Genomic DNA, 26,663 nt, shown 5'->3' with positions numbered 1-26,663 from the left:
AACGACCATAATGCGCTTACCCTGTGCGAGGGCTCTCTCTTTTGTTAATGCAGTTTGAACCGCTGTCAGAATGTTTTCTGAAGAAGTGAATTTCATTTCTGCTTGTGTGTACAAATGTGATTTGCAAGCTATTGTTACTTTTTCACCTTCGTTAAAAGTAAAGTATGTGAATCCGCATTGTCCTGGAATGATTCGGATCACTAAGTTGCGTATGTTTACGCGTGTTTGTAAATGTTTTGTTGCTAACAGGTCTGTTTGCAATGAACGCAAAATTTCTGTGTGTTTTTGTGTCCGACTAACTGTATTAAAATCAGGTTTGATTAATTCATAGAGAGGTTTAACCCTGTCTGCATAATTTAGAACGTAAGTTTTTCCGAAATTCAGGAGACCTAGAATCAACGAAGTTTTGTAGCGCCATCGAACTCTGGAACCTTCTAGACGCCACAGCCCCTGACGTTGCCTTCCTCACGGAGACCTGGATGAACGCCTCTTCAGCTCCCGACATCGCCATCGCTATCCCAGAGGGCTACAAGATCGTCCGGAGGGACCGAAACGCCAACCAGATGGGAGGAGGCATCGCCATCATCCACAGGAACACCATCCGTCTCACGACCAGCACTGACAACACCCTGACCAGCGCCGAACACCTGCATTTCCAGATCCACACCAACCCGAACACCACCCTCAGAGGCACACTGATCTACCGACCCCCTGGACCACGCACACAATTCAGCGAGGACATCGCCGACTTCGTCAGCCCGCATGCCCTCCCCTCCGCTGACTACATCCTCCTGGGAGACCTCAACTTCCATCTGGAGAACAACAACGACCGCAACACCAGCACCCTGCTCGACAACCTCGCCAACCTTGGACTCAAGCAACTGGTGTCCACCCCCACCCACCTCGCCGGACACACATTCGACGCAGTCTTCTCTTCCAGCACAGACATCGACTTCAGCCACGCCACAGAGCTTCAATGGACGGACCACAGCTGCGTCCACTTCACCTTCAAGAGAACGACGACCCACCAACACCAGCAACAGGCCGCCCGCAGAAGCTGGAACAAGATCACAGCAGACCAGCTCGCCACCTCCCTGAGCCAGCACCCTCCTGCCAGCTCAGCGAACCCCAGCCAGGCCGCCGACAACCTCACGAAGTGGATCAGCAACTGCGCGGCCGAACTCGCCCCACTGAGGACCCCGCCTAGCAGACCCGGCAGCAAGAAGGCCCCATGGTTCACCGACGAACTCAAGAGCTCCAAGAAGAACTGCCGAGCCCTCGAGAAAGTCTGGAGAAGGGAACCGACACCGGACAACAGGACCTCCTTCAAACTTGCCACCCGGAAACACCACCAGCTGATCCGCGCCGCCAAGAAAACAGCATTCAAGGAAACAAAGACATCACCCCATCGCAAGACCTCTGCAACTCCCTCGCTTCATACTTCCACAACAAGATCGCGGACATACACAACAGCTTCAACAACCAACCAACGCACACCATGACCGAACAACCACCCCCCACCACCACCCTACACGCCTGGACCCCGATCAGCACCGAAGATACCATCCGCACGATGAACTCCATCCACTCCGGATCACCACGTCTTCAACAAGGCCGACGCTGTCATCGCACCCCACCTACGAGACATCATCAACACATCCTTCGACACCACCATCTTCCCTGAGAGCTGGAAACACGCCGAACTCAGCGCTCTACTCAAGAAACCAACAGCGGACCCCACCGACCTCAAGAATTACCGCCCCATCTCGCTCCTCCCGTTTCCAGCCAAAGTCATCGAGAAGACCGTCAACAAGCAGATGGCCGCCTTCCTCGAGACGAACGGATCCCTCGACCCCTCACAGTCCGGCTTCCGAGCCAATCACAGCACCGAGACCGCCCTCATCGCCGCCACCGATGACATCCGAGCCCTGATGGACAATGGAGAAACAGCGGCCCTCATCCTCCTAGACCTCTCCGCGGCATTCGACACGGTCTGCCACCGCACCCTAGTACGGCGCCTCAGCAACATCGGAATCCAGGACAAGGCGCTGTAATGGATTATCTCCTTCCTCGACGGAAGAACACAGAGAGTCCGCCTACCACCGTACAAGTCAGAGGCCTCCGAAGTCATCTGCGGCGTCCCTCAAGGATCATCTCTGAGCCCCACCCTCTTCAACGTCTACATGAGCCCCCTCGCGGCCATCGTACGCAAACACAACCTCAGCATAATCTCCTACGCCGACGACACCCAGCTGATCCTCTCCCTGACCAACGACCCCGCCGCCGCCAGAGCCAACCTGCACGAAGGGATGAAAGAGGTAGCCGAGTGGATGACGACCAGCCGCCTGAAACTGAACTCGGACAAGACGGAGGTCCTCATCCTGGGCTCCTCACCCTCCGCCTGGGACGACTCCTGGTGGCCTCCCGCCCTGGGCACCGCACCCAAACCAACAGACCATGCACGCAACCTGGGCTTCATCCTGGACTCCTCCCTCTCCATGACCAGGCAAGTCAACAACGTCTCCTCGGCGTGCTTCAACATCCTACGCATGCTACGGAAGATCTTCTGGTGGATCCCCACCGAGACCAGGAAGACCGTCACTCAGGCCCTCGTCACCAGCCGACTGGACTACGGCAACGTCCTCTACGCCGGTACCACCGCCAAGCTCCAGAAGAGACTCCAGCGGATCCAGAACGCCTCAGCCAGACTCATCCTCGACATCCCACGAACCAGCCACATCTCCGGACATCTGAGAGACCTTCACTGGCTCCCCGTCAACAAAAGAATCACCTTCCGCCTCCTCACCCACGCACACAAAGCCCTACACGACCAAGGCCCGAGCTACCTCAACAGCCGAGTCAACTTCTACGCTCCCAAACGCCACCTCCGATCAGCCAACCACGCCCTCGCCGCCGTCCCCCGCATCCGAAGAGCGACTACAGGAGGAAGGTCCTTCTCCTACCTGACCGCCAAGACCTGGAACTCCCTCCCGACCGACCTGCGCCTGACCCAAGACCACCTCTCCTTCAGGAAGAAGCTGAAGACCTGGCTGTTCGAGCGGTAGCGGCACCCCCCCCCCAGCGCCTTGAGACCCTACGGGTATGTAGCGCGCTCTACAAGTGTCACTGATTGATTGATTGGTTGGAGAAGGCTGGCATAATGATGTCTTCGCCATGTGGGCACTCCCTGACAAATTCAGGTGGCCAGTCTTGTTCAGCTAGAAGAATGTCATAACCCTGAGAGAGCCGCTCCCAAAAGAGTGCTCTTATTTGTCTTGTTATGTCCCCCTGCATTCGGAGTGTTACTTCATATAACTTATGTGGGACACTAACCCTGGTATCTGCAGTCTCAACTTGGATGAATTCATTCAATTCCACTGTCTCCAGATCATCCTTCAAGTTCTTGCGAGCCATGGTGACTTCTGCTGCGCTGTCCAACATTGTTTGAGCCCATTCCCCGTTCTTGAGTTGTGTCCTCAAGATCCTCGGCATGTCAGATTTTTAGACCCGCTACCTTCTTTTTGGTGAATTGAGTTTATTTGATAGTCTTTGGACTTCACGCGTTCTTCCTTTTGTTCTGACCGTCCTCTTCTTTCGGATTTCTGTGAGGAAGTCTGAAAGGTACAAGAGGAACTTGTATCAGTATCTTGATATCTATCAGGTTTTCTCAAATTATCCCTATTCCTTTCAGAGGGCTCCTTTTGAGGAGACCTACCTCTGGATTGAGAGCACTTCTCTTTAGAAGTTTTAGCGTTCTCCCATGTCTTTTTAGGAGGAGTGTTTTTAATAAAGACCTTTACAGGACTGACAGTTAGGGTTTAACTGGTTTCCCACCCAAGCTGTCTCTGCCTACTTCTTCATAGAATTTTTCAATTATTCTGGTCAGTTTATGTGGTTGCTCAGTTAACATCAAATTCTCGTAACTTTTGGCGGATCGCCATGGATGCTGCTTCACCTTCAATATTAGCTAATATTATTGGTGCAACCTGTTTGAAATCTTTCAGTAATTTCATACCTAGATTTAGAACAGGCTCTGCCCCGTATTCATTTTGAATCTGTTTCAGGACGTCTGGTATTGCTGCCATAGACGGAACACCATGTGTTTTAGTGTAAATTGCAACAAAGACTGTACCCCAAGTGTCACAGTCCTCCAGATGTGGTGCAATCCCCATTGTTAAAATTCTGTGTTTCTCATGACTGATAGTATTAGGAAATACTGCCTCGATTTGAGTAATTTTTTGAGCTACCCAGAATGGAATTTATTCCCGTTTTGCCGGTAATTTACCAACGACTGAATGTAGAGTCTGTGGTATAACTTTATTTGTGTTCCCCTGGTAAGGGGGATGTTGTAGAATCATTATTGCTGGTTGCACTGTAAGAGTCTGCATGACATATTGTACCAATTGTCTATAGATTTTGATTAGCTCCTTTAGTTGAGCTAATAGTTCTGCATCTGTCATCTCATTAATTTCAGGATGTGGTGTATAGCTGGCTAATACATGCCATGTTGCTCCTGGTCTACCTAGTGGACCGAGCCTGGTAATGTGATTTATATGTTTTAGGGCGCCTTTAAACCAGAGCGCATGCTCCTGGTTAGTTAGTGAAATTTCAATATCCTCGAAAGGAATGTATTCCTCTGGTGGTTCATCTTCTTTGTAGAAGTGAAACACTTTTGTTCTTGGATCTGCTTCAGGGAAGACTATCCATGAATAGATTACTTCTGTCTGGTGATATTCGTGTGCCTCTATCACAAAAACTACCCTACCACCTCTTGCCATTTTGTATACGTTTTATATTGATGGCTTTCCTTAAATTTTCAGGAATGATTATAGCATCCACGTCGGTCTCTTGGAGACCTGTAAAGTTTAAAGCTTGTAAGACGTTTTTGCCTGTAGCTCCACTGGCCTCGGTATTATTATCGAGGGACATTTTGTTGACTGAAAGTTTGCAAAGCAAGTTTAAAAGGAACCAAAGATAAGGTGCACAATATTTTGGAACACTGTATCCTTCAAAGTTGAAAAAACAAAAACTAATACATAGGATTTTGGTCCTACTCAGCTATAGCGGATATTATCCCTTTACCCACTCCAGACATCTATTGGAGTATTACGAAAAAAAGGGGCTCTGAGAAAAGCACGACTGAGTTACTTTAGTATCTAGCGTTAAATTAGTGCCTTACCAAAAGTTGATTCAGAAAAGGGGGTGGTGATAAACAGAGTGTCTGAATTAAGCAGACCACTCTTACCCAGTCCAAAGATCAGGGCTTGATCCATCACCGTTATTTATCTCACTGCACCATCCCAGCTCAGAACCTGGCTATATGTGAATCAGTCTGTCCCTGGCCCAGTGCATCATGGGAACAGGGCAGACTAAACTACCAAGCCAATTCTTCACCAGAAAGGAGACAAGCTACCGGGGACGGGTTTCTGGCATTTCAGCCGTCTTCGGCCCAGCTTGCTTGAATCCTGATGGTGCAGTGAGAAAGGGACTCATGTCTGAGTATACCCTGCCACACCTATAGTGGCCAAAAACGATTCAGAAAAGGGGGTGGTGATGAGCAGAGTGTCTGAATTAAGCAGACCACTCTTACCCAGATGCACTGGGCCAGGGTCAGACTAATTTGCATATAGCCAAGTTCTGAGCTGGGATGGTGCAGTGAGCTAAAAAACGGTGATGGATCAAGCCCTGATCTTTGGACTGGGTAAGAGTGGTCTGCTTAATTCAGACACTCCGTTCATCACCACCCCCTTTTCTGAATCATTACCAAAAGTTGGGCGCCATGTAGTGTAGTTCCTATATTCCCAATAGGCTCTGCGCATTGGAATAATATATCCTATAGATTAGACGCAAGACTGAGGTCGACTAGGTCTCTATTGAATATATTAAACTTAATTGTGTGTGTGCCAGCTAACTCAGAGGTCACTAGAAACTTTCTCCAATACACAAGAAGGGATTCGTTTCTGACAACCGCATAAACATGACAACTTTGTTACCAAGAATAAGAATATATCTAAGAGTCGTGGAAACAATAGATAAATATTTCACTCAGCCAATCGTGCATGCTTCGTTTCAACAGAGTTGCAGAGAAATAGAGAGACAGGCGCTTTCAATAAAAAGGGTTTATTGAACAGTCTTGTTTCAAATGCAAGAGAGGTGAACTGCTACAATCGTTAAGCAGAATGCTAAGTATAATGCATACAGCGTAAACAGTAATATGAAATAATACTGTAAGAGCATTGTTTGGTTTCTGAGCCATATACAAATACATAGATAAATAACAGACTAAAATACTCAACTGATGCTTCTAAAATACGCCTACCCCAATGTACCCAACCTAAGTCTAGTATGAGGGAAGAAGTAAGTGTTGTTTAGCATAGGTTTAGTTTTTTGCCAAGAATCTACCAAAGGTCAATCAGCTCCATACCTTGTTAGAATGAAGGAGGTCTGGCATCTCTGTCTCGGGACTCGATTTCCCAACACCCCTCAAGGGGAGCAGGAAACAAAGGAGCTGGATTCTCGGCAGGAGAAAGGCAGCTTCCTGATCAGTGCGTCAGCTGGAGAGTCTGCTTCCTTCGGCACTTGCTGTAGCGAGCTGCGTCGGTCAAGTAGGTCTTCAAACTGCTCCGAACCACTGTATCTCGCTAGAGCAAGAGAAGGTATATTTATACCTTAAAGGTGTTTAGGAATGCCATAGTTTGACGTAAGTCGGGCATATGAACGTCAGGAATGAACCCCTGGGGAATAGCTGTTCATTGTAAAGTAACTGAGTTCTTAGAGAACTCAATATTCAAGCAAGGGGAAGTTCCCTAACTGCTTAAGCCGGTTTTCCAAGAAATCGTTGTGACGTTTGGTGAAGAGATGGAAGTAGCCATGCCTGTATTTGGGTAGCATGGACTATGCCTAAAAAAGGGCTTGATTTCTATGCCTATATAAGGGCAACGTGAATTGTACCTATAAAAGGACATGAATCGGGGAAATTCAATCAGAACCTAAAACGCCACACAACAGGTGATGGACTCATCAACAGCAACAATAATGGGAAAAAGCCCCGCAGACGGGACCGGGAAGAAATTACAGGGGCTGCATCAAAGAATGAGGGAATGCCCCCCCTTCCCACCTCCCCCAATCTCGGACGCCAGAGAAGGACCCATTTTGTCAGATATCCTACAAGCTATCATTGCTTCCAGAACAGCGCTAAAAACAAAGATTGACAGCCTGAGTTCTGACCTGGGCCTCTTGCAAGATGGCCACAAGCGACTGGTCGAGCGAGTCGACACCTCGGAGCGAAAAGACTTAACAGTGGAACGCCTGACTGTTATGGAATCTAAAATCTGTACCTAGCAATTAGAGCAGAGGTTCGGCAAACCGCTTGCGTCGCAACAACATAAGAGTGGCTGGGCTGCCAGAGAAAGTAAAAGGAGTCAGCCTGATCACGTACCTGGAGCAGTGAATATGAACAGAAATAGTGCAAGAGAGGCGTTCTACGTTTTTGCCCTTGAAAGTGCACATTGAGTCCCGAAGGGCCCACCCATGCCTGGAGCCCCGCAGAGACCGGTGGTGGCACGACTCCTGTACTACAAAGACTGACATCACATCCTGGCCTAGGAGGCCACAAAGGAGAACTCAGCCTGGACAATGCCATAGTGCGAATATTCCTGGACTTTTATTGGAGGTGCAAGGATAAAGAGTCTTATTCCAGGAAGCCAAGTACACCGTGCCTACTTGGCCTCCTAAATGCAATGCTCTTCCGGGCTACACTGCGGATAATAGGATGGCATCAAATTCTTTCAGACACCCCAAGACCTCTGGGACTGGCTGGAACAGACCACGCAGCAGGGGCCTTCAGACGTACCGTGGAAGCAGCGCACGTCGCTCTCGCTCTAGACGCTGAAAAAACACCACTTAGCTCGGCACCACCTACAGCAGGCTGAAGCACAAATGGGACAACAAAGCGTGGTGGAGGTGGAGGTAGTGGCGCAAATCAGCGGTGGAGACACTGACCCATTGATACAGGAAGGAGAGAATCCAGCATGGGACTCAGACTCGGATCATGGCTCGATTAGCTCTGCAGCCTCCCCAAGGTGACCCAGAGATCATCAGAAAACCTCATATGAGGAACTTATAACAGCATACAAACAAAAAAAGGGACAATAAGAGGGTAGAAAGGCTTTCAATGCCAATTGAATCACTCACAGCGTCAACAGGTTGCTCCGCCCACTGGAAATTTGGGTCCCACTGCAGAATCCACATATGCCAATAGGAATGCACAACAAGCAGGATGCAGGAGGCCACAAGGCCCAGCAGCCTCAGTCACACCAAAATCCAGGATACAGGCTGAAACATCGGTATCATAGCCTGAAGAGCTTGGACTCAATGTTCGGGAGGATAGGCCCAAAACTATACGTTGTCCAGAACAGCTCCGATAAAAGGGAACATCTGAGAGGCAGTCTTCAGCACATTGATATTGAACCCCAGAGAATGCAGGTGGTCTGCCGTATTCTGGAGGTTGGAAACGACAGCCTGCAGAGAGCCCACCATCAAAATCCGGTGATTGAGCTAGGGGAGGACTGGCACCCCTGTTCTCCATTGATGAGCGGCAACCACAGCCATCACCTTAGTGAGCACAGCAAACTGAAAATGCTTGTGGCCCACCATGAACTTCAGTGGCTGGAAAGCTTGCGCACTGCTGTGGCTGAGCGAGTAAAGACGTGCCACCATTGCGAAGGAAGCTTCCTCCTTTGCAGCACCGGTAGAGGGAGAAAAAATGCCCGTATCTGGAGAAGTAACCAGTCTACTTGCTTCACTGAGATCCTCACAACAGTCCATTTGTTCTTCTTGATCCAAATCGGTGTCAAGAAGGTTCGAAATGGGGGACCCTTTATTTGAGATTACACTATGGTAATAGAAATGTATCAATCTAAACATAAAGCCAAATTTCAAAGAAAATAAAAGATTCCATAAATCTGAAGAAGGGATACCAAGCTTTTTTATCTGGCATTTAAGGGACAACTTGATCCACATGGTAAGACCACCTGAGGCTCTTCCTGACTGGCAATAAATGCTGGTCGGGTACACAAGAAAGGCTGGAATTATTAGTGTACGTCGCAGTACTTAAAGGTGGCAAGGGAGGTATGTCAGGTGAGTTACCACCTGGTGAGGCTAGTTTAAGACTCATCTGCGAGGGATTAGAACTGCAAGCTACAGGAGACTGCCCAGTCCCATTAACCATGTACTCAGAAACCTTGACACCCCCCATTCCTTGTCAAGTCTGCACATGTCGAACCACCACTTCCTTGATGGACATTATATTTGTGGGTTCCCCAATTCTCAAAGAATGATTAATCTTAGTCAGTGATGGGCAAGCATTTGTAGGAATTCCTAGATTATCATTCAGAATTGATATGATCAGAGCAATCATCTCAATGCCCAGCACTCCAATAATTCTCACTAATGTCTCCTCCTTGCGCTAAGACTCGTAACTGCAGGTTTGAGAGGCAACATCGAGCCCAGTGTCCACCTTTTAGGGAGTTTGCTAGCCCCATCCTAGGAGCAAGTCAGAGATAAAAAATATGTCATTAGGAATCCCATGTGCTTTGTGAGAAGGACAATCAGCAACCGCTAGATTGCCAAGTTGGCATTTAGCGGTATGTGCATTGTCATAGATAAAGAGTGCAACACGTCTCACCTATGGCAAGGTCTCCTTATCTCTCTTAAATAGCTGCTTTCATTTATTACAGTGAACAATTAAGCTAGTTCTTTCGCATTTGGGACTGAGGAGCATTAAATAAGCATAAACTAACCCACAAAAACGATTAGCATAAAATAGAACGTGGGTTCAAGTCAATTTTAGCGACACACTAACATCTGACCCACAACCGAGTTAAAATTAAAATTATGTATGCTATAGATAACGGTTCAGCAAAACATAACAATACCAAATCAATACCAAGTCAATCTCAGAAAAAATATCAAGAAGGGTGGCACAGCCCATCCTCTTCCTTGACGTGCGAAGTTGGGCCCACCCTTGGCCCGGTTGTGTCCCGGGCTGCTGGAACACGTTGGCACTTGATGATTCCTCCCCTCACACCAGGCATGCTCAGATTTGCAGTTGGCACACAAGAGTTCCAGCGTGTCGTGCTGCAGAAGTTCGTTGGTGCTTTTAATCACTAGAAAAAGCAAGGGAGGGGCCCCACAGCTGCCCCTCACTCCTGTCATCCTGAGACTTAGTCTTCACAACAGAGTTCAGAGCATTTGTTAACAGTCTCCAACAGAGCTCTTCGTCGATTAGATAAGGGTGAGGTATCTGACAAATGCAGTTATTCTTTAAAGAGTAAAATAAAGATGATGAATGAAATAGTACTAGTTTCTACAGGATTGGAGATAATTAATAGGAATATCTTTGTTTTATACTAATCCTGCCCGGTAAGATTAACAAACCGACCAACAAACCTCTCCCTTATTTAGTTGCTACTCTATGTTTCGCTTTCATTCAGTTTAAGACAGATACATGTAAAATAACATTTGACGCACAGCAATGAAACGCCTCATAATGTAACTTAAGTTTTTCTTGCAGTCCAACTTCAGAAAAATCATTTGTTAGCTCAAGATTTTTAAAAAGGCACCCCATGATATTCTATTTCAATTTCATTCTATAAATAACCAAATTAAATAAATGCATAACTTTAGGATGATTGGCTGAGGTTCTTCCTCGCATTCCTGAGTAGTTTTAGAAATCTCAAAAGGGAGTGCCTGGTTCCGCCACAATATGGGTACATCCTTGCTGGATTTTAATCTCTGCATGTTTTATTTAGCCATAAGCATTTACCTAGGTGAATGTTTGTAATTTATAACCTAAACCTCCAAAAATATGTGTAGATGCCATCCTTTGCTGCAGGATCCACCTTTGCTGAGTAATACTCTACTTATTTAACTTACAAGTCTGTCTCCCTACAAAAAACCTTCTAGGCACAAAAGGCTCATATTACTTCAGAAAAAGGATAGTAGTAGATTTCAGGGCATGTATGATAGAAGATCTTTCTCACCAATGTCTGAACCTACCTCCTATAAGTAAGGTGACAGAAGAGATGAATTTGTGATCCGAGCTGGAACCTAATAAGAGTTGAGCGGATTGCGTTTCAGAAGACCACAACTGAATTGCCAACCCCTGGAGTCGACATTGGCGAAAGGCAGGTGCCATAGGGTGGTACAGAAGAAGCTCCACTGCCGTCCGTATTATGAGTTCTGAGGAGCCGACCGCTGCGGTGAAACAGCCAACTTCAAGTCAGCTGTAACGGAGGATTTGGGGTGCATACTCACCCCTTTCTTGTTCTTTCCATCAGGGTTCGATGTGGGTCCCTTTCTTTAGATACCCCCTCACAGCACCATCTTCACCCCGAGGAGTATGACCCTGTTTGTGGCGATCTAGAGGTGACTCGTTTTTGTATCATATACCCATTGCCTGGACTGCCCACATATGGGCCCGACTCCTGCAATGGGTAGGTGGTATTTTTCCACATGTAACATGCATATGTATGCATTCAACACATATCCAGTCACAATGTTCACACAGGCACTGTACATATGGAAAAAATAATCACAACCACTGCAAGATAGCCACAGCAACTCAGCCGGCACAGCGCTCAACTCATAATACGGCGGTCTAATGACCACCAGCACTGGGGGCTACTGGCAGGAGCTGTCTTCAGGCTGTCAGACCGCCAAACTCGTAATAAGGTCTATAGCGTTTGTCACCCTCTCAGCACACTCTCTTTAAAAATAATGAAAAAGATTCAGCAAATTGCACTCACAAACAAGGAACAGAAGCGGAGGAACTCAGATGAACAACAACATAGTCACACAAACGGATTTGCATATCTCCAGGATATTTTGAAAGCCAGCTAAAAAAATCCAATAAATTACAGGATAAATTGTGAACAAATGTAAAGAAAAATCAAGGCTAAATTTGGAAAAATAAACCTAAATTATAAGATTTTTCATAGAAGAAAACTCATTGAGGACACATTTAATGGAATAACACATACTCAAAATTCTGCAATTCACAAAAAACAACTGCAATGGAAACCTTAGGGCATTGAGAATTATTCAAGAAGGAACAATCTCTGAAAATGTTGGAATTCCAGAGGGTGCAGAAGGAGCTCAAAGCATTAAAACATTTTAGAGAACATTCATTACAGAATCCCTGTGCCCTGATCCTCCAGGTAAATTAGGGGTTCATAGAAGACCAATTCAGAAAACTAAGAATACGTCACCAGCATGAAGAGTCATTGCTTTTGTCAGGATTTTCTCATTGTGTAGTTAATACTAGAAACGTTTTGTGCATCTGTATACAAATGCTATGGGTGCTGCTAAATAATCTTTTCAAGAATTGTTTATCTGTTTTTTAAACTACCAAAAGAGGCTAAGTAGTGAGGCAGCTAAATCTGGAATTAAAAGTTGCTGGGGCACTAGTTTTGAACTGCGCAGTTGTTGAACTTAAGACTCTCTTGAAAAGACATGCATAGGATGAAAAATTGGAGATGCCTAGCCCTACTGAGAGCCAATCATTTATCATTACTGGTGAGAAGAAGCTTACAATAAAGCAAAATGTTATAAGTACTGTAAACTGACAAGCCTTTCCTGAAACCCACATCTCCAAAAGAGTGTCAGTTAAGTAATTTTGAGGGTATCTACTGTCGCTTCTCTGAAAACAGAGGAATACACAGAAAAAGAAAATTAGAACAAAGTAATAAGTTTGGGTAAAAGCAGGTCAATTTAAGAAATGAAGTGGAGGTAGAAAAACGAGGTTGTTTATGGACAAAAGTCAAGATAACTAACATCCAGGATATATCAGTGAATGTGAATAGAATATAGAATAGAATAAGGGAAATATGATGAGGAGTTAAAAGCAGATATTGTCTTTGTTGTTAGAAAGGTTTCTTACTAGGAAAAGAAAAAGAAAAAAACAGAAGGGAGGTATGCCCAACTAACCTGGATAGGTCAAAAAACAGTTCTGAGCAAATCTCTGCTCAACCCCCAGTAGCAATGGCTCAAGCAGGAGGCAATTTCTAGAGAAGTGTATTAAGTTCAAGCAGTACCAACAATTTTAAAGTGAAGAACACAACACAATAAAATGACCAGAAGAAATATAGAAAAATTGAGAAAACTAACTAGTTCCCTGCAGAGGATGGAACGGTTCCATCCTTAGCCATGGTGGTCATGTGCTGTGGACGGAACTGTTCCGTCCTCCGTAGTCGTTTACAGCAGAGCGATTTCCTTTTTTTAATTTTTCAGCCTCAGGAGCTGGGATGCTTGTTAACGGTCCAGGGAAGACCTGGCTTGGCAGTTCGGTCTAGACTGTTCCCATGAGGAACAGGGTCAAGTCAGATTTGCATATGGCTGGGTCTGAACTGGGGTGGTGAAGTGAGCTAAAGAATGATGATGGATTCAACCCATATCTGTGACTGGTGGCGACTGTCTGAAAAGTTTCAGCACTCCGTCCATCATCTCCTTAGGTTTGCTTAAGGTACTTACCAGGAGGCGAACTGTAAAAGATTTGGCAATCTTTTTGATGCTGAAGGCTGAATGTATTTCCCCCCCAGCATCGGCATTTGGTCTTCCATCTACAGCCCACTGGCAATATATAGCCATTCAACATTGGGTGTACCAGCCTTTGATTCGTCCTCAAGCTAGTAGATCCCTCACCCCGTTAGAGAAATGGTTTATTACTCGCTCCTCTGATAAGCACCTAATTTCAAGATATATATATGCATTAATAGTCACTCTGCAAAGACTACTTAAAACATCAACACAACTTAGGTGGGCGTGGCGTGATATTCTCCATCGCACCCGGGCTTCCGCAATACGTATACTAAGAAAATGTTTCTCCAGATAGCCCATAATTGGTATCATACCCAGCTAGAATTGCACATTGGCATACATACAGGCAGGGATGCTACCTGTTGGTGACGATGTGGACAACTGGGCACTCTTACTCATATCCTATGACACTGCCCTAGACAAAGCATTTTGTGGCAGGTGGAAATTTATGACCCAGTGATCCCCCAACTCCTCAGCTATGTTTTATTGGCTCTACTGAACCCAGTGACATATCCCTTAAAATCACGCAGGGGACATGCCAAGACTTTGGCTTTGGGGGCTGCAAAGCAACTCCTAATTTCACAAAGGGGCTCAGAATCGATCCAGGCCTTTACCGAATGGCTCCATAAACTTTGGGATTTACTGGGGTTGGAGAAGTTGGCAAGACAAACGATGCTCTAATTCGACAAGAAATGTCGTCCCTGCATCTGCTATCTCTCAAACAAATTTTGAGAAGGGACGTTCCCAACATACCTTCGAGATCGTCAACTAACCCAAAATGATCGAGATTAGACTTAGGCAGGTGGAGGGGGACTGTATAAAGCTGGGCTCCATCCCCCCTTACACTTTCTACCTTGCACCGGATGTCATACTTGTTACATTCGTCGTCAACACTAAGTCTGGGCGGAAAATCCGTTCCGCTTGCGGATTTTCGGTAAATTCGCAATCCGCGAACGCTCGCGAATTTACCGCAAATTCGCACACAGCGGATTTTTTTTTCTTGGTGATACAATTTTGCGGCGTGCGGCGTTCACTTACCGTCATTCAGTGTTTGCCGAGTTGTTTTTCCTCGATATTTTGCGAGTGATGTGCCATTTTGGATCTTGCTGCGGGATCCCGCAGGAGTTTGGCGACGCATCGCGAGAGTTCGCAATTGCGAACATGTAGGTGCGGCGGGCAGCAACAATCTCGCACTCGCGAAATTACAAAATTTGCAATTCTGCACAAGAAATCCACTAGCAAGCAGCATAGACCTTCTGAAAATGATGACTTTTATTAGAATAACTCCTCAGGTTGACATTTGCCCGCACTTTTTTGGATTTGAGGCCTTTTGACTTTCTTTGGATCACTTTTGGATTAGAAATCAACTTTCACAAGTAAGTTTGTTTGGGACATTACAGTTGCTGTTCTGCAAAAAAACGAGTTTTGCATAACTGAAAGCACTCAGCAGGTGCAAAAGTTCACTCATCATTAGTAACCATTCCCTGTAGTACTTCCCGAGGGGCCCCTCCAGAGTTCAGTTGCCTATGTTTGTTTGGGGCCTTACAGTTGCTGTTCTGCAGAAACACGAGTTTTGCAAAACAGAAAGCACTCAGCAGGTGCAAAAGTTCAACTTCAAACTCATCATTAGTAACCATTCCCTGTAGTGCTTCCTGACTGGGGCCCATCCAGAGTTCAGTTGCTAGTTGCTACAATTGTATGACCCTGCTCTGACCCTCACAGCAGGCTCATAGAATAGCTACAAGTAGGCCACAAAGGTCCTGGAAAAAAAAATTGCACTGCAACAGAAAGCAAATTACAGATAAGGAAGCAGGTGCCAGACTGGAATTTTAAAACAGTGACACATTCATAAATCAACCCCAAATTAATTCATGTCAGTTGAAGCAGGGCAGGTGTGCTTGCTTTTCCCCCCCATAATCTACAGTGATGATGAACCAGAGAGTGGCATTGATGTACCAGAGGGTGGCATGGGTGAAACAGAGGGTGTGATGATGAACCAGACGTAGAAACAACATAGTCACGACCGTTGCGAGCCGACAAGTAAGTTCGCAATTGCAAACTGGTACAAAAAACCCTTGCGAACTTGCAGAAACCCTTGCGAACACAAAACAAAGCAAATCCGCGAGAATTCTCGGATTTTGCGGGATTGCGAGTTCGCAAATACGCAAATTCGCGAACGCCAGATTCGCAAAATTCGCACATGCTTAGTCAACACACACACAGTCCTTTTGTCTACACCCTTTCTAACCTTTCCTCTGCTCTCATTTTATCTTCTTCGTAAGTTCTAGTTACTTAATAAGTACCCACCAGCCACTGGATGTATGTGGGCTGAATATTTTCAGTTGAATATACATCTACTAATAATAAAAGAGATCTTGACCCTAAAATGTACTAGATGTGGTGTATCTTTAAAACGCAAACCCTAGTTTGTAATTTATCACTGTTTGTCATATGTAGTCAAACTATGCTTAGACACACAGTGCTGTCATACAAGACAGCAAAGGTTAATGCTAGTCTGGTGGATGCATATAGATTACATTCACAAAGAAATGAGTGAACAAGGAGTATCCAAACATTCAACTTGATGGATTTCTGTGCTGTTGAAAGGAAAACACATGCATTATTTTAAGGTCGGCGGCAGAAAGAAAATGCAAAATGACCTTTACTTGAGTAGTCAATATCCCAAATAACAAAACAAATAGTTATTCTTACCTTATGAAATTCAGGACACACATTTCCTCCTGTTGGCATATTTTGAAATTTAGGAGCATGCCATCCACCTTCTCTACAGCCTTTTCCTCTTGTTTGAGGTACTTGTGGTACAGCTTTTTCCAAGGAATGAACTAGAATGAGTAAGCATATTCACTGCATCAAATTTTGTGCTAGAACAAAGATTATCTTTGCACTGACTATGTTTTGCATAGGTTCTAGTGTGATATCAATTAAGACTAGATAGTCTTAAAGAGGAAGAATATTCATTCAATACTACAAGGTGTAAATGTTGACTGTGTAAACCATATCATTAAGTATGTTTTCTAATTTAAAAGTGGACAAAATCTGAAAATGATTTTCTCCTCCTTAGAAACTATCTCAGTGTGCCTAATTGCCTCATTAAGTGGCAGACACCTTAGTGAGCACTACTTTACGTGTTATTATTGATATATCTATAAAAACTAAAAGGTGGTTGATATCATAAATATATTTTTTTAGAAGCTATTGACTCGGGTGCTCCTTTGAAATCACAGTCAGGCCAAAAGACGAGAGGAAATCACCTACTTACCTTAATTATCCTGCATGCTTGATCACAGTTCCAATGCAATAGTAGAATAATGTTCACAAGACTGGACTGATTGAAAGTTTTATGTTTAATTTCAAAAAGACACACCCGAGTTGTTTTTGGAGCGGACTGAAGCTATGCACTAATTATGACAAACCATTACAATGATTATGTACAAAAGCACATTTTGATAAACCTGCCTTTTTATATTCATCAAGGGGAAAACAAACTTGACATCTACAAAGAAGCAATTAATGCTCTTACAACAAGCAATAACAAAGACAAAAGGTCTGCCACATTGCAGAGCATGGGGGAGGGGGTGAGAGGTCTTTAAGCCAGTTCCCTCACTCAGTGCACGATCAGCAGGCCTTTCCTGACTCTGTTTGTGCTCTCTCTGCCGCCAATGTTTTGCCGCTGTCTCCTCTATATTTCACTGTTGTGAATAGCCTTGACTATATCACTGTTGTGTGAATAGCTTCCTCTGTGACACCCTTGCTGTTTTTTAGCCTTTTCCTCAAACGCGGGTGTTGTCAACATTATTTTTACCATTATAGACCGGTTTTTGTCTTCTGTTAAAAAATAGTACAAGCTTTGATGTAGCATTGTTTGTGATTGTGTCTCTACCCGAGTTGATACTTTGTTGACTTTCACTGCGCTGGTTTCATAGAGAGCCGTCCCACCTTGCCACTCAAACTTTCCCCACTGTTTGTGCCACTTCCCGCCAGCCAGCACATGTCCAGTGCCTACTTAGTGCCTACTTAGTTAAGGCCACAGCGCACCCATGCCGCTTGGCAAGCTCCGAGCCTCTGAACCCAGACTCCGCAACAACTCCCTTCAAACCACAGTAGGACCTTTCACATGCCAGAACGGTCTCCTTACTTGCAACACCGCAGCACCCTCACTGACTAAGACAACCACCACCACTCCGATCCAGACTGCTTCAGCACAGTTGGTCTGCCTCCTGCTTAATGCAGATCTCTCTGCATGCCTGCCACCAAGATATGGACACCATCACCTCCCTCACTCCGACGCAGTCTACTTCTTGTTCTTTACAGAGACCGGTGTACTGTTTTGTAACCAGCGTACTGTTTTGACACAGGCTACAAAACAGTACACAAAGGCGGCATCAACAAACACGGAAGTGGAACTGCCAGAATCCACAGAGAAACCATCCACTGCACCACCTTAGCAGACAAGCCCACCCTGGTCATGGAACACCTCAACTTTCAACTCCACAGAAAACCACCATCATAGGCCTGCTTGCCTCCAGACCACCAGTTTCTCGCCCCAGCTTCAGCAACACCATGCACACATTCATCGACCTGCTCAACATGGACTCCTAACGCTACATTTTACTCGCGGACCTCAAATCTTCCCAACCACGACTCAGATGAAACCAACACCACCAGACTCCTTGAAAGCATGTGCAAAATCGGCCTCACCCAGCTTGCTAACAACTCCACGCACACAGGAAGACACACACTAGATCCCTTCTTCACGGTCATCCACAGAGTCAAGTACAGTCATATCACTGAGCTAACCTGGACAGACCACACCATCATACACTTCACTATCACAGGACCTCCCAGCACTGCCACCAAGCCATCCAGCACCGCTGACCGAAACTGAAGCAAAGTATCTGAGAGACAATGGGCTGACACCCTCAATACTGCCTGCCCAAGCACCACAACCAACCTAGAACAGGTGGTCAAGAACTTCTCTGGAATGGATTACCAATTGTGCCATCTGAACAACGACGTCTAACTCACTAAACCCAAGAGATCTCACCAACAGGCCAGCTGGTACAACACAGAGCTGAGAACCACCAAATGAAAAATGCAATGACTCAAGAGAAAATGGCATATCAGCAAAGAACCCACAGAGCGTGTCTCTTTCAAGGCCTCCCTCAACCTATACCACAAACTCCTAAAAGAGACAAAAAGGAGAGCCCTCGCTGGCAGCATCAAAGCCAGTTCCAAGCACATCACCCCCCCTTCTCAGGAACTCTGTTTTATCTTGGCAGGCTTCTTTCACAATAAGATCACCACCGTTTACAAACACTTTGCACCCCAACCCACCACTGACGTCACCCTCAGCATCTTTGAGCCAATAAACACATACCAGGACCACTTGCTCACCACCTGGAATCAGTTCACCACCGACAATACCGCAGCCATCATGAACTAAGTCAACTCAGGAGCAGTCATGGACCCCTGTCCCCACCACCAAATCTACAACCTCAGGAGCAAGAAAATCAGCATCAAACTCACCACCATCTTCAAAGCATCCCTCGCCAACTTCTAATAAGAATGGAAACACGCAGAAGTCAAACCCCTTCTCAAGAGACCCTCTTTCAACCCCTGCGAACTCAAGAACTTTCGTCCCATCTCCCTTTTCTCACCAAAGTCCTCAAAAAGGCCATTAACAATCAACTCACAGAGCACCTGGAGAGAAACAACTTGCTGGATGCCTTGCAATCAAATTCTGCTCCAACCACAGCACCAAAACAGCCCTGTTCGCAGCCACAGACAACATCAGAACCCTTCTTGACCCCGAAGACATGTTTACTCTGTTCCTCCTCAACATTTTAGCTGCCTTCGACACAAAATCCCATCACAACCTGATCAAGAAACTTCAACACATCGGAATCCAAGGAGACACCTTCAAATGGATTGCCTCCTTCCTCACCAGAAGAACCCACAAAACCCGCCTACCGCCCTTTACCGCACAAATTAAGAACATAATCTGCGGCGTTCATCAAGGCTTGTTCCTCAGCACCACTTTGTTCAACACCTTCATGACTCCTCAGGCCAGCATCATCATAAACCACGGAATAAACATCATATCCTAAGCAGAAGACACACAGTTCATCCTCTCCGTCTCAGACCCTTCCACCACCATGACCAACTTCCGCAGTTGCATGACAGACGTAGCCAAGTGGATAAAAGACAAATGCCTCAAACTCAACATGGACAATACTGAAGCATTGATCTGCCCATTTCTTCACCCTCTGCAATATCTTCTGGTGGCGCCCCACCAACATCAGAGGAATCGTCACTCAGACCCTTGTCACAAGCTGCCTGGACTACAGCAACGCGCTCTACGTAGGAATCACCTACCACCTCCTGGAAAGACTACAGACGATACAGAGTGCAAAGGCCAGACTCATCCTCAACCTCACCAAGCGAAACTACATCATCCCCCACCTACAGGAGCTTCAATAGCTCCCCATCCGGAAAAGATGTCAATTCAAGATGATGATCCACAACTAGCATTGGCAATGCCAACAGGTCTGTCTTAAAATGATTGCTCAATGGTAACGTGAATTATTACAAGTAAAATAGCATGGGAATGAGTATGCACTTGTGTAGAAGCATAGAACTGTAGAATAATATTGGTGTAGGTCAAACAGTCAGGCGATGGTTGTAGTGTCAAGCCAGACCTAAACCTTCACGTAGGTTAATGACGGCGCTCCTCCCATCTGTGCTGCTGCCAGAGGAAAAAAACATAAGTTATCTAGTTATCTAAGACACTTTGTAGGAAGCTGGTTCTCTATATAGTGAACCAAAAGGAGGTACACTGTGCACAGAGTCCAGGCTAACCCCAAAGAATTACAGAGGCACAAGTGACACTCCAAATGCTCTCTTTTGTGGTAGTGGGGGCGAGCACTTAGGCATATCAGAGGGTAGTGCTAAGCATTTATTACACACACCCAAAAGCAGTAAATGAGACGCACACTCAAAGAAATCCAACACCAATATATAAAAAGCACACATACTTTTATTAACTTTAGATACCAAGATCAGCAGAATCGGGTAAGTACTTTTTGAGACATGAATTTTTACAGTTTTAAGAAATGGACACTTCGTTCATTTTCTGGACCAGCAATGTTATCCTACGGAGGAAAACATTTATTACATTAGGGCACTTAGCAGCAACTTACGGGACTGTTCTTCAGGACTTACAGTAAGTATGGGGCAAGGTCAAAGGCCACACCAACAGGTCGCCTTGGGAGGCTCTGGGGCATCCGGGCACAGAGGTTTGCACGGCATTCACTACAATGGGAGAAAGGACCAGAGAACCGTTCGGACAGAAAGAGGGTGCAAGCAGGGCCTGGGGCACCAGTCCGGGGTACCCAAAGAGGGTTCACTCATTGAGATCAGGGAGACATCCTTAGCCCACTTCTCCCTGCGTTCTGGGGTTTGGGTGCAGTGGTGTGTTTTGGCATCAGATCGGTGCTGGAGTTTCGCACGGTTAGAAGGGGGCGTGCAGATAGAAGCTTGCAGGCAGCAACTGGAAATCAGTCGGGGCAAACCCAAGCACGGGATAAGCTTTTATTGGTCTGGCGACCCAGTTGGCACCATCACCTTCCTTGGACTTGGGCTCCGGAGCGAGGGCATGTAGGTGCGGCTGCAGTCACAGACTCACTTCTGGTCATTGTTTCCGCTGATGAGGGGTAAACTGGACAGCTGGGTCACTGTCAATGTGGGTCTAACCGTCCCCAAGGTCCCTCGACGTGCAGGTCGGTCTTCCTTGGTATTGGTGTCCTGTCTGGGCACCACAAGCCTTGGCTGCTGCAAGGGGACCAGTACACGGGTATCGAGACCACCAACCCCAGAGGTGTAACAGAGGTTAAAGTCAGGGCTGACCTTACTCTCAAAAATGGTAGCTTGGTCGAGCAGTAAGGCAGTATCAGAGGACAGTGTAGAGCATTAGTTGTACACACTCTGTAAGCAAATGGTCTCACACACTCAAGAACTGAACTCTAGGCCAATTGTTGTGTATCAAAAGATACAATTATTTTATTATAGAACCAACAAGGTATCAAAATATACTTTTCTCAATATGAGTGATTTTAGATAATTACTTTCAAATAGGCAATAGACTGTTTAAGTACAATAGCTACAGGGTTTGCAATAGGCAACACAATTTTAAACACAATATAACATTGAGCTCAATGGGTTTTTCTAGTTAAATGCAATTGATTACTTTATCAATTACTTTTCTAACCACAGGACTGGATCCTAGAGTCAGTCCCTGGACATTTCCTATAAACACTAGGGCAAAAGCGTTTTTATTACAGTAGTGATGTTTAAGGAATATAATTGTATTTTTAAAGTTGACAAACTTTTCAGTGAAAACCAAGCGATGTTACCCCACGGGAGGACATTCAAGTTACTGGCTAGTACAGTTATTATTACTTTTTCGGTTCAGTGCTGGGCTAAAAGATGCAGCACTGGGTTTTCTCCTGATAAAAGGTGAGTAAATCGGAATTCGTTATTTGGCTGATTTTAGATGAATATTTTAAAGTTACAAAACTCCACTTAGAAGAATTTCCAAGTGAAACCAGTCAATGTTATCCTTTGGAAGTAAAGTGAGTTATAGGCTTTTAGGTAAGTACTTGACTGGCTGAGTTAAGGTTCTGGGCATAGACTCAGGGGTCTTCCAGGGTCGGTAAGGTACAGTTGTTGCACCCTCAGCGGCACAGGGGCAGCCGGGAGCAGAGAGTCCCAATTTAATCCTATGGAGGATAGGGGCCCTTCGGTTGGTGGCTGTGGGAGCTGAGCTCCTGGTCACTTACACAAGGCAAGTGCGGAAGTAAAGTAGGGTAGTTGCTGCACTTCCAGCGGCACTCGGGCGGCTGGGTGCAGGGTGCTTTTGAGCTGTCGGGCGCTCAATGTAATTCAATGGAAGAGTTAAAAAATTGACAGAGGCTGCAGACTCGGGGACGGAGATCCTTCACGTGTGACCACCACTTCAAGAGGTAAGTTGGGATCTTGGAGAAGAGGTAGGTACCCCAGAGGAAGGCACAGGGGGGCACAGGGGGGCGCAAGGCACCGGGTGCAGGGGTATCTTTTGGTGTTGGGAAATCTTACCCTCAGCTGGTCGCGGTTGAAGGTGTCCCTGGTTCTGAGGCTGCAGGCGTCGTCTGGTTCGTCGAGGAGGGTCTTTGGGCACTGGATTCCGGGTCACAGTCGCCGGGGGACCGTCCTCGTGGTTTTGGTTCACTCAGGCACAGGCCTGGCTCGGCCGGTGCAGTGTGGGCTGGATTTGCGGCACTGGCTGGCACCAGGGATGTTGCTGTTTGAGCAGAACCACTGCTCGTGGGAGTCCCAGTCTTTTGAGAGGTTCAGGGCAGGCAGGCAGGTTGTGAAAAAGTGGTTCTATATATACTGGACCAAAGTAAGGTACAGTGTGTATAGAGACCACCAACCCCAGAGGTGTAACAGAGGTTAAAGTCAGGGCTGACCTTACCCTCAAAAGTGGTAGCTTGGTCGAGCAGTAAGGCACTACCAGAGGACAGTGTAAACTAGCATCTGTTGTCCACACTCAGGCAGCAAAAGGTTTCACACACTCAAGGACTGAACTCCATACCAATTGTTTTTATATCAAGAATATAGTGGTTTTATTTTTAGAACCAACAGGTATCAAAAATATACTTTTCTCAATATGAGTACTCTCAGATAATGACTTTGCAAAGGAAGCAATAAGCTTTGTAAACACAATAGGTACAGGGGTTGAAATAAGTAACACAATTTAGCATTGAGCTCAATGTTTTTTTTTACATAAATTCAGCTGATTACTGTATAGATTACTTTGGTAACTCGGGCACTGGATCCTAGATTCAGTCCTGAGGTCTAAGCTGAAAACAGTTAAGTAAAAAGGTTTTGGTTATTGCAATGATTTTTAAAGAATAAAAAGGTATTTTGAAAGTACACACTTAGAAACTTTTCAGTGAAAATCTAGCAGAGTTATCCAATGGGAGAAAATTCAGGTTACTTGTACAGTACGTTCTTGTTTCTTTTGTAATCCAGTACTGGGCTCCTAGGTCCAGCACTGGGTTCTCTATTCAAAACAGGTAAGTAATTACGTTTCAGTAATGGGTATGATTTGTATGGTATATTTCAAGTTTTCAAAAGTAGACAGAAGAAATTTCATAGAAAAGCAGACAATGGATTCCTATGGAGAAAATTCAGGTTACTAGTAAACCCGGTTAGGTTTACTTTTGCGGTTCAGTACTGGGCTACAAGGTATAGTACTGGCTGCTCTCCTGATCACAGATGAGTAATTCGGAATTCGGAATTCGGCTGATTTTATAGGAATATTTTAGAGATTTAAAACTTCACACTCAGAAGATTTTTCAAGTCAAACCAGTCAATTTTATCCTATGGCAGGTAAGTGAGTTGTCGGTTTCCAGGTGAGTACTCGACTGGTGAAGTTAAGGTTCTGGGCATAGACTCAGGGGTTCCCCAGGGTCAGGTAGGTACAGTTGGTACACCCTCAGCGGCACAGTGGCAACCAGGTGCAGAGGTAGTTAGGCCCAATGTTATCCAATGAGAGACAGTGGGCCTTCGGTTAGTGGCTGCTGGCTAGCAGGCCACGCGGCTGTGGGAGCTAGGCTCCTGGTCACTTGCTCAGGGCAAATGGGGAAGTAGTTTAGGACACAGATTGCACTGCCAGAGGCACTCGGGTGGCTGGGTGCAGGGTTCTTTTGAGCCGTCGGGAGCTCAATGTTATTCAAGGGAAAAGGTAACAAGCATTTACAATGCAATGGTTTTGCCTTTGTTAAAGTTAGAGCTATTGGCATTGCTCTTGACATTATTTTTATTTATGTTTTTTTAAACATAAATAATGGCATTGTCATTTACAATGCCACTAGCTTTATCTCTCGCAAATGACACACACAAACACACACAGAGCCCCCCCCACACACACACCCACACAGATCCCCCCACACACACAGCCACACAGAGCCCCCCACACACACAGCCACACAAAGTCCCCCACACACACAGCCACACAAAGCTTCCTACACACACAGCCACACAGAGCCCTCCACACACACCCACACAGCACAAGCAGGCAACAGGGGCACATGGAGGCACAAGCAGGCAACAGGGGCACACGGAGGCACAAGCAGGCAACAGGGGCACACGGAGGCACAAGCAGGCAACAGGGGCACGCGGAGGCACAAGCAGGCAACAAGGGCACACGGAGGCACAAGCAGGCAACAGGGGCACACGGAGGCACAAGCAGGCAACGGGGGCACACGGAGGCACAAGCAGGCAATAGGGGCACACGGAGGCACAAGCAGGCAACAGGCGCACACGGAGGCACAAGCAGGCAACAGGGGCACACGGAGGCACAAGCAGGCAACAGGGGCACGAAAACGGAGGCACAAGCAGCCAACAGAGGCACACGGAGGCACAAGCAGGCAACAGGGGCACACAGAGGCACAAGCAGGCAACAGGGGCACACAGAGGCACAAGCAGGCAACAGGGGCACACGGAGGCACAAGCAGGCAACAGGGGCACACGGAGGCACAAGCATGCAACAGGGGCACACAGAGGCACAAGCAGGCAACAGGGGCACGAAAACTGAGGCACAAGCAGGCGACAGGGGCACACGGAGGCACAAGCAGGCAACAGGGGCACACTGAGGCACAAGCAGGCAACAGGGGCACACGGAGGCACAAGCAGGCAACAGGGGCACACGGAGGCACAAGCAGGCAACAGGGTCATGAAAACAAGCACAAGCAGGCAAAAGGGTCACAAGCATGAATTGTAATTTAGACGGGGCTGAAGTGGAGAACGGTCAGTTCGGGAAGTAGTGCGGCTGGTGCAGTGGTACCAGGCCGAAAGGTGAGAGGGGCTGTCTGCACCCCAGTTTGGACAGTTTCCACTACCTAGCAGGGATTGGTGGGAGGGGGGCGTACTTCTTGCTTGCTTTAGGGCTGTTACTTCGGGGACGCAGTGCACGCTGCTGCCTGCTGCCGCCGGGACACGACAACAGGCAGGGAGAGGACAGGCTAGGAGAGAGCAGGGAGGGGACAGGCTGGGAGAGGGCAGGGAGGGGACAGGCTGGGAGAGGGCAGGCTGGGAGAGGGCAGGGAGGGGACAGTCTGGGAGAGGGCAGGTTGGGAGAGGGCAGGTTGGGAGAGGGCAGGCTGGAAGTGGACAGGCTGGAAGTTTAAAGGCTGGGAAAGGACAGGCTGGGAAAGGACAGGCTGGAAGTGGACAGGCTGGGAGAGGACAGGCTGGGAGAGGACAGGCTGGGAGAGGACAGGCTGGGAAAGGGCAGGGACCATAAAATACATAGATATAAAATCATTTAAGATCCCCCGTCTTGTAACCATGTAACAGACAGACATAGAAAGTAAAAAAATATAAAACATTTATTAATCTTCGTAGTCCCGCTCCTCTCAGAATTCATTATCTACAATAGAATAAAATACACTCCTTCGAGTAATACAGTAATTCATACGAAAATGAGCACACCACTAGGGTCCAGAACAAGGAAAATAACAACAAAAATGAGAATACAGCCTGCATGCCTCATCTTCCAACACACTGCTAGGCGCTGCATTCCATAACACGTTTTTTGAGGGGGCCGTTTTATATAGCACAAACTCCACCTGAGGGTATTCGAGGCTTTACACGAGCACCAGTTATGTTACACAAGGATACATTCATTTTTGTTAGGCACGGGGAGAATAAGTGATTTGCCCAGAATCACAGGATGTTGAGCCAGCGCTGAGACTCGAACCTGGTTCCCTGGCTCCAAAGTCAGCAGCTCTGGCAGTTATGCCACATCCTCTCCCACATTAACTGCAGCTCGGTGGTCTCCATACACAACATGGACATTGGAAACACTAACCACAGCGGATCACAACTGTTGTAAAGCAGCCTCTGAAATTTTAAATAAAGTAAATCAATCTTCATTATTTCAAGTCGATGCACCTCAGGAACGCATTGGGCCGAACCATGGGACGGACAAAAAGGGGAGGGGG

The 26,663-nt window shown here is 46.5% G+C and overlaps 1 protein-coding gene across 1 annotated transcript in view; it reads right to left on the bottom strand.

Annotated features, from left to right (window-relative positions):
• FBH1 (F-box DNA helicase 1) overlaps positions 1-26,663 on the bottom strand; it is a 618,156-nt gene that overhangs the window by 539,591 nt on the left and 51,902 nt on the right. The window contains exon 4 of the mRNA XM_086918941.1: positions 16,309-16,439. Coding sequence (XP_086775067.1) covers positions 16,309-16,439 — 131 coding nt within the window. The remainder of the gene's footprint in view (positions 1-16,308; positions 16,440-26,663) is intronic.

Source organism: Lissotriton vulgaris, chromosome 1_1 (assembly GCF_964263255.1).
Source record: "Lissotriton vulgaris chromosome 1_1, aLisVul1.2, whole genome shotgun sequence".
Taxonomy (NCBI): Eukaryota; Metazoa; Chordata; class Amphibia; order Caudata; family Salamandridae; genus Lissotriton; species Lissotriton vulgaris.
The sequence above is the reverse complement of the archived record's forward strand: the minus strand, read 5'-3'. Positions and strand labels throughout refer to the sequence as shown.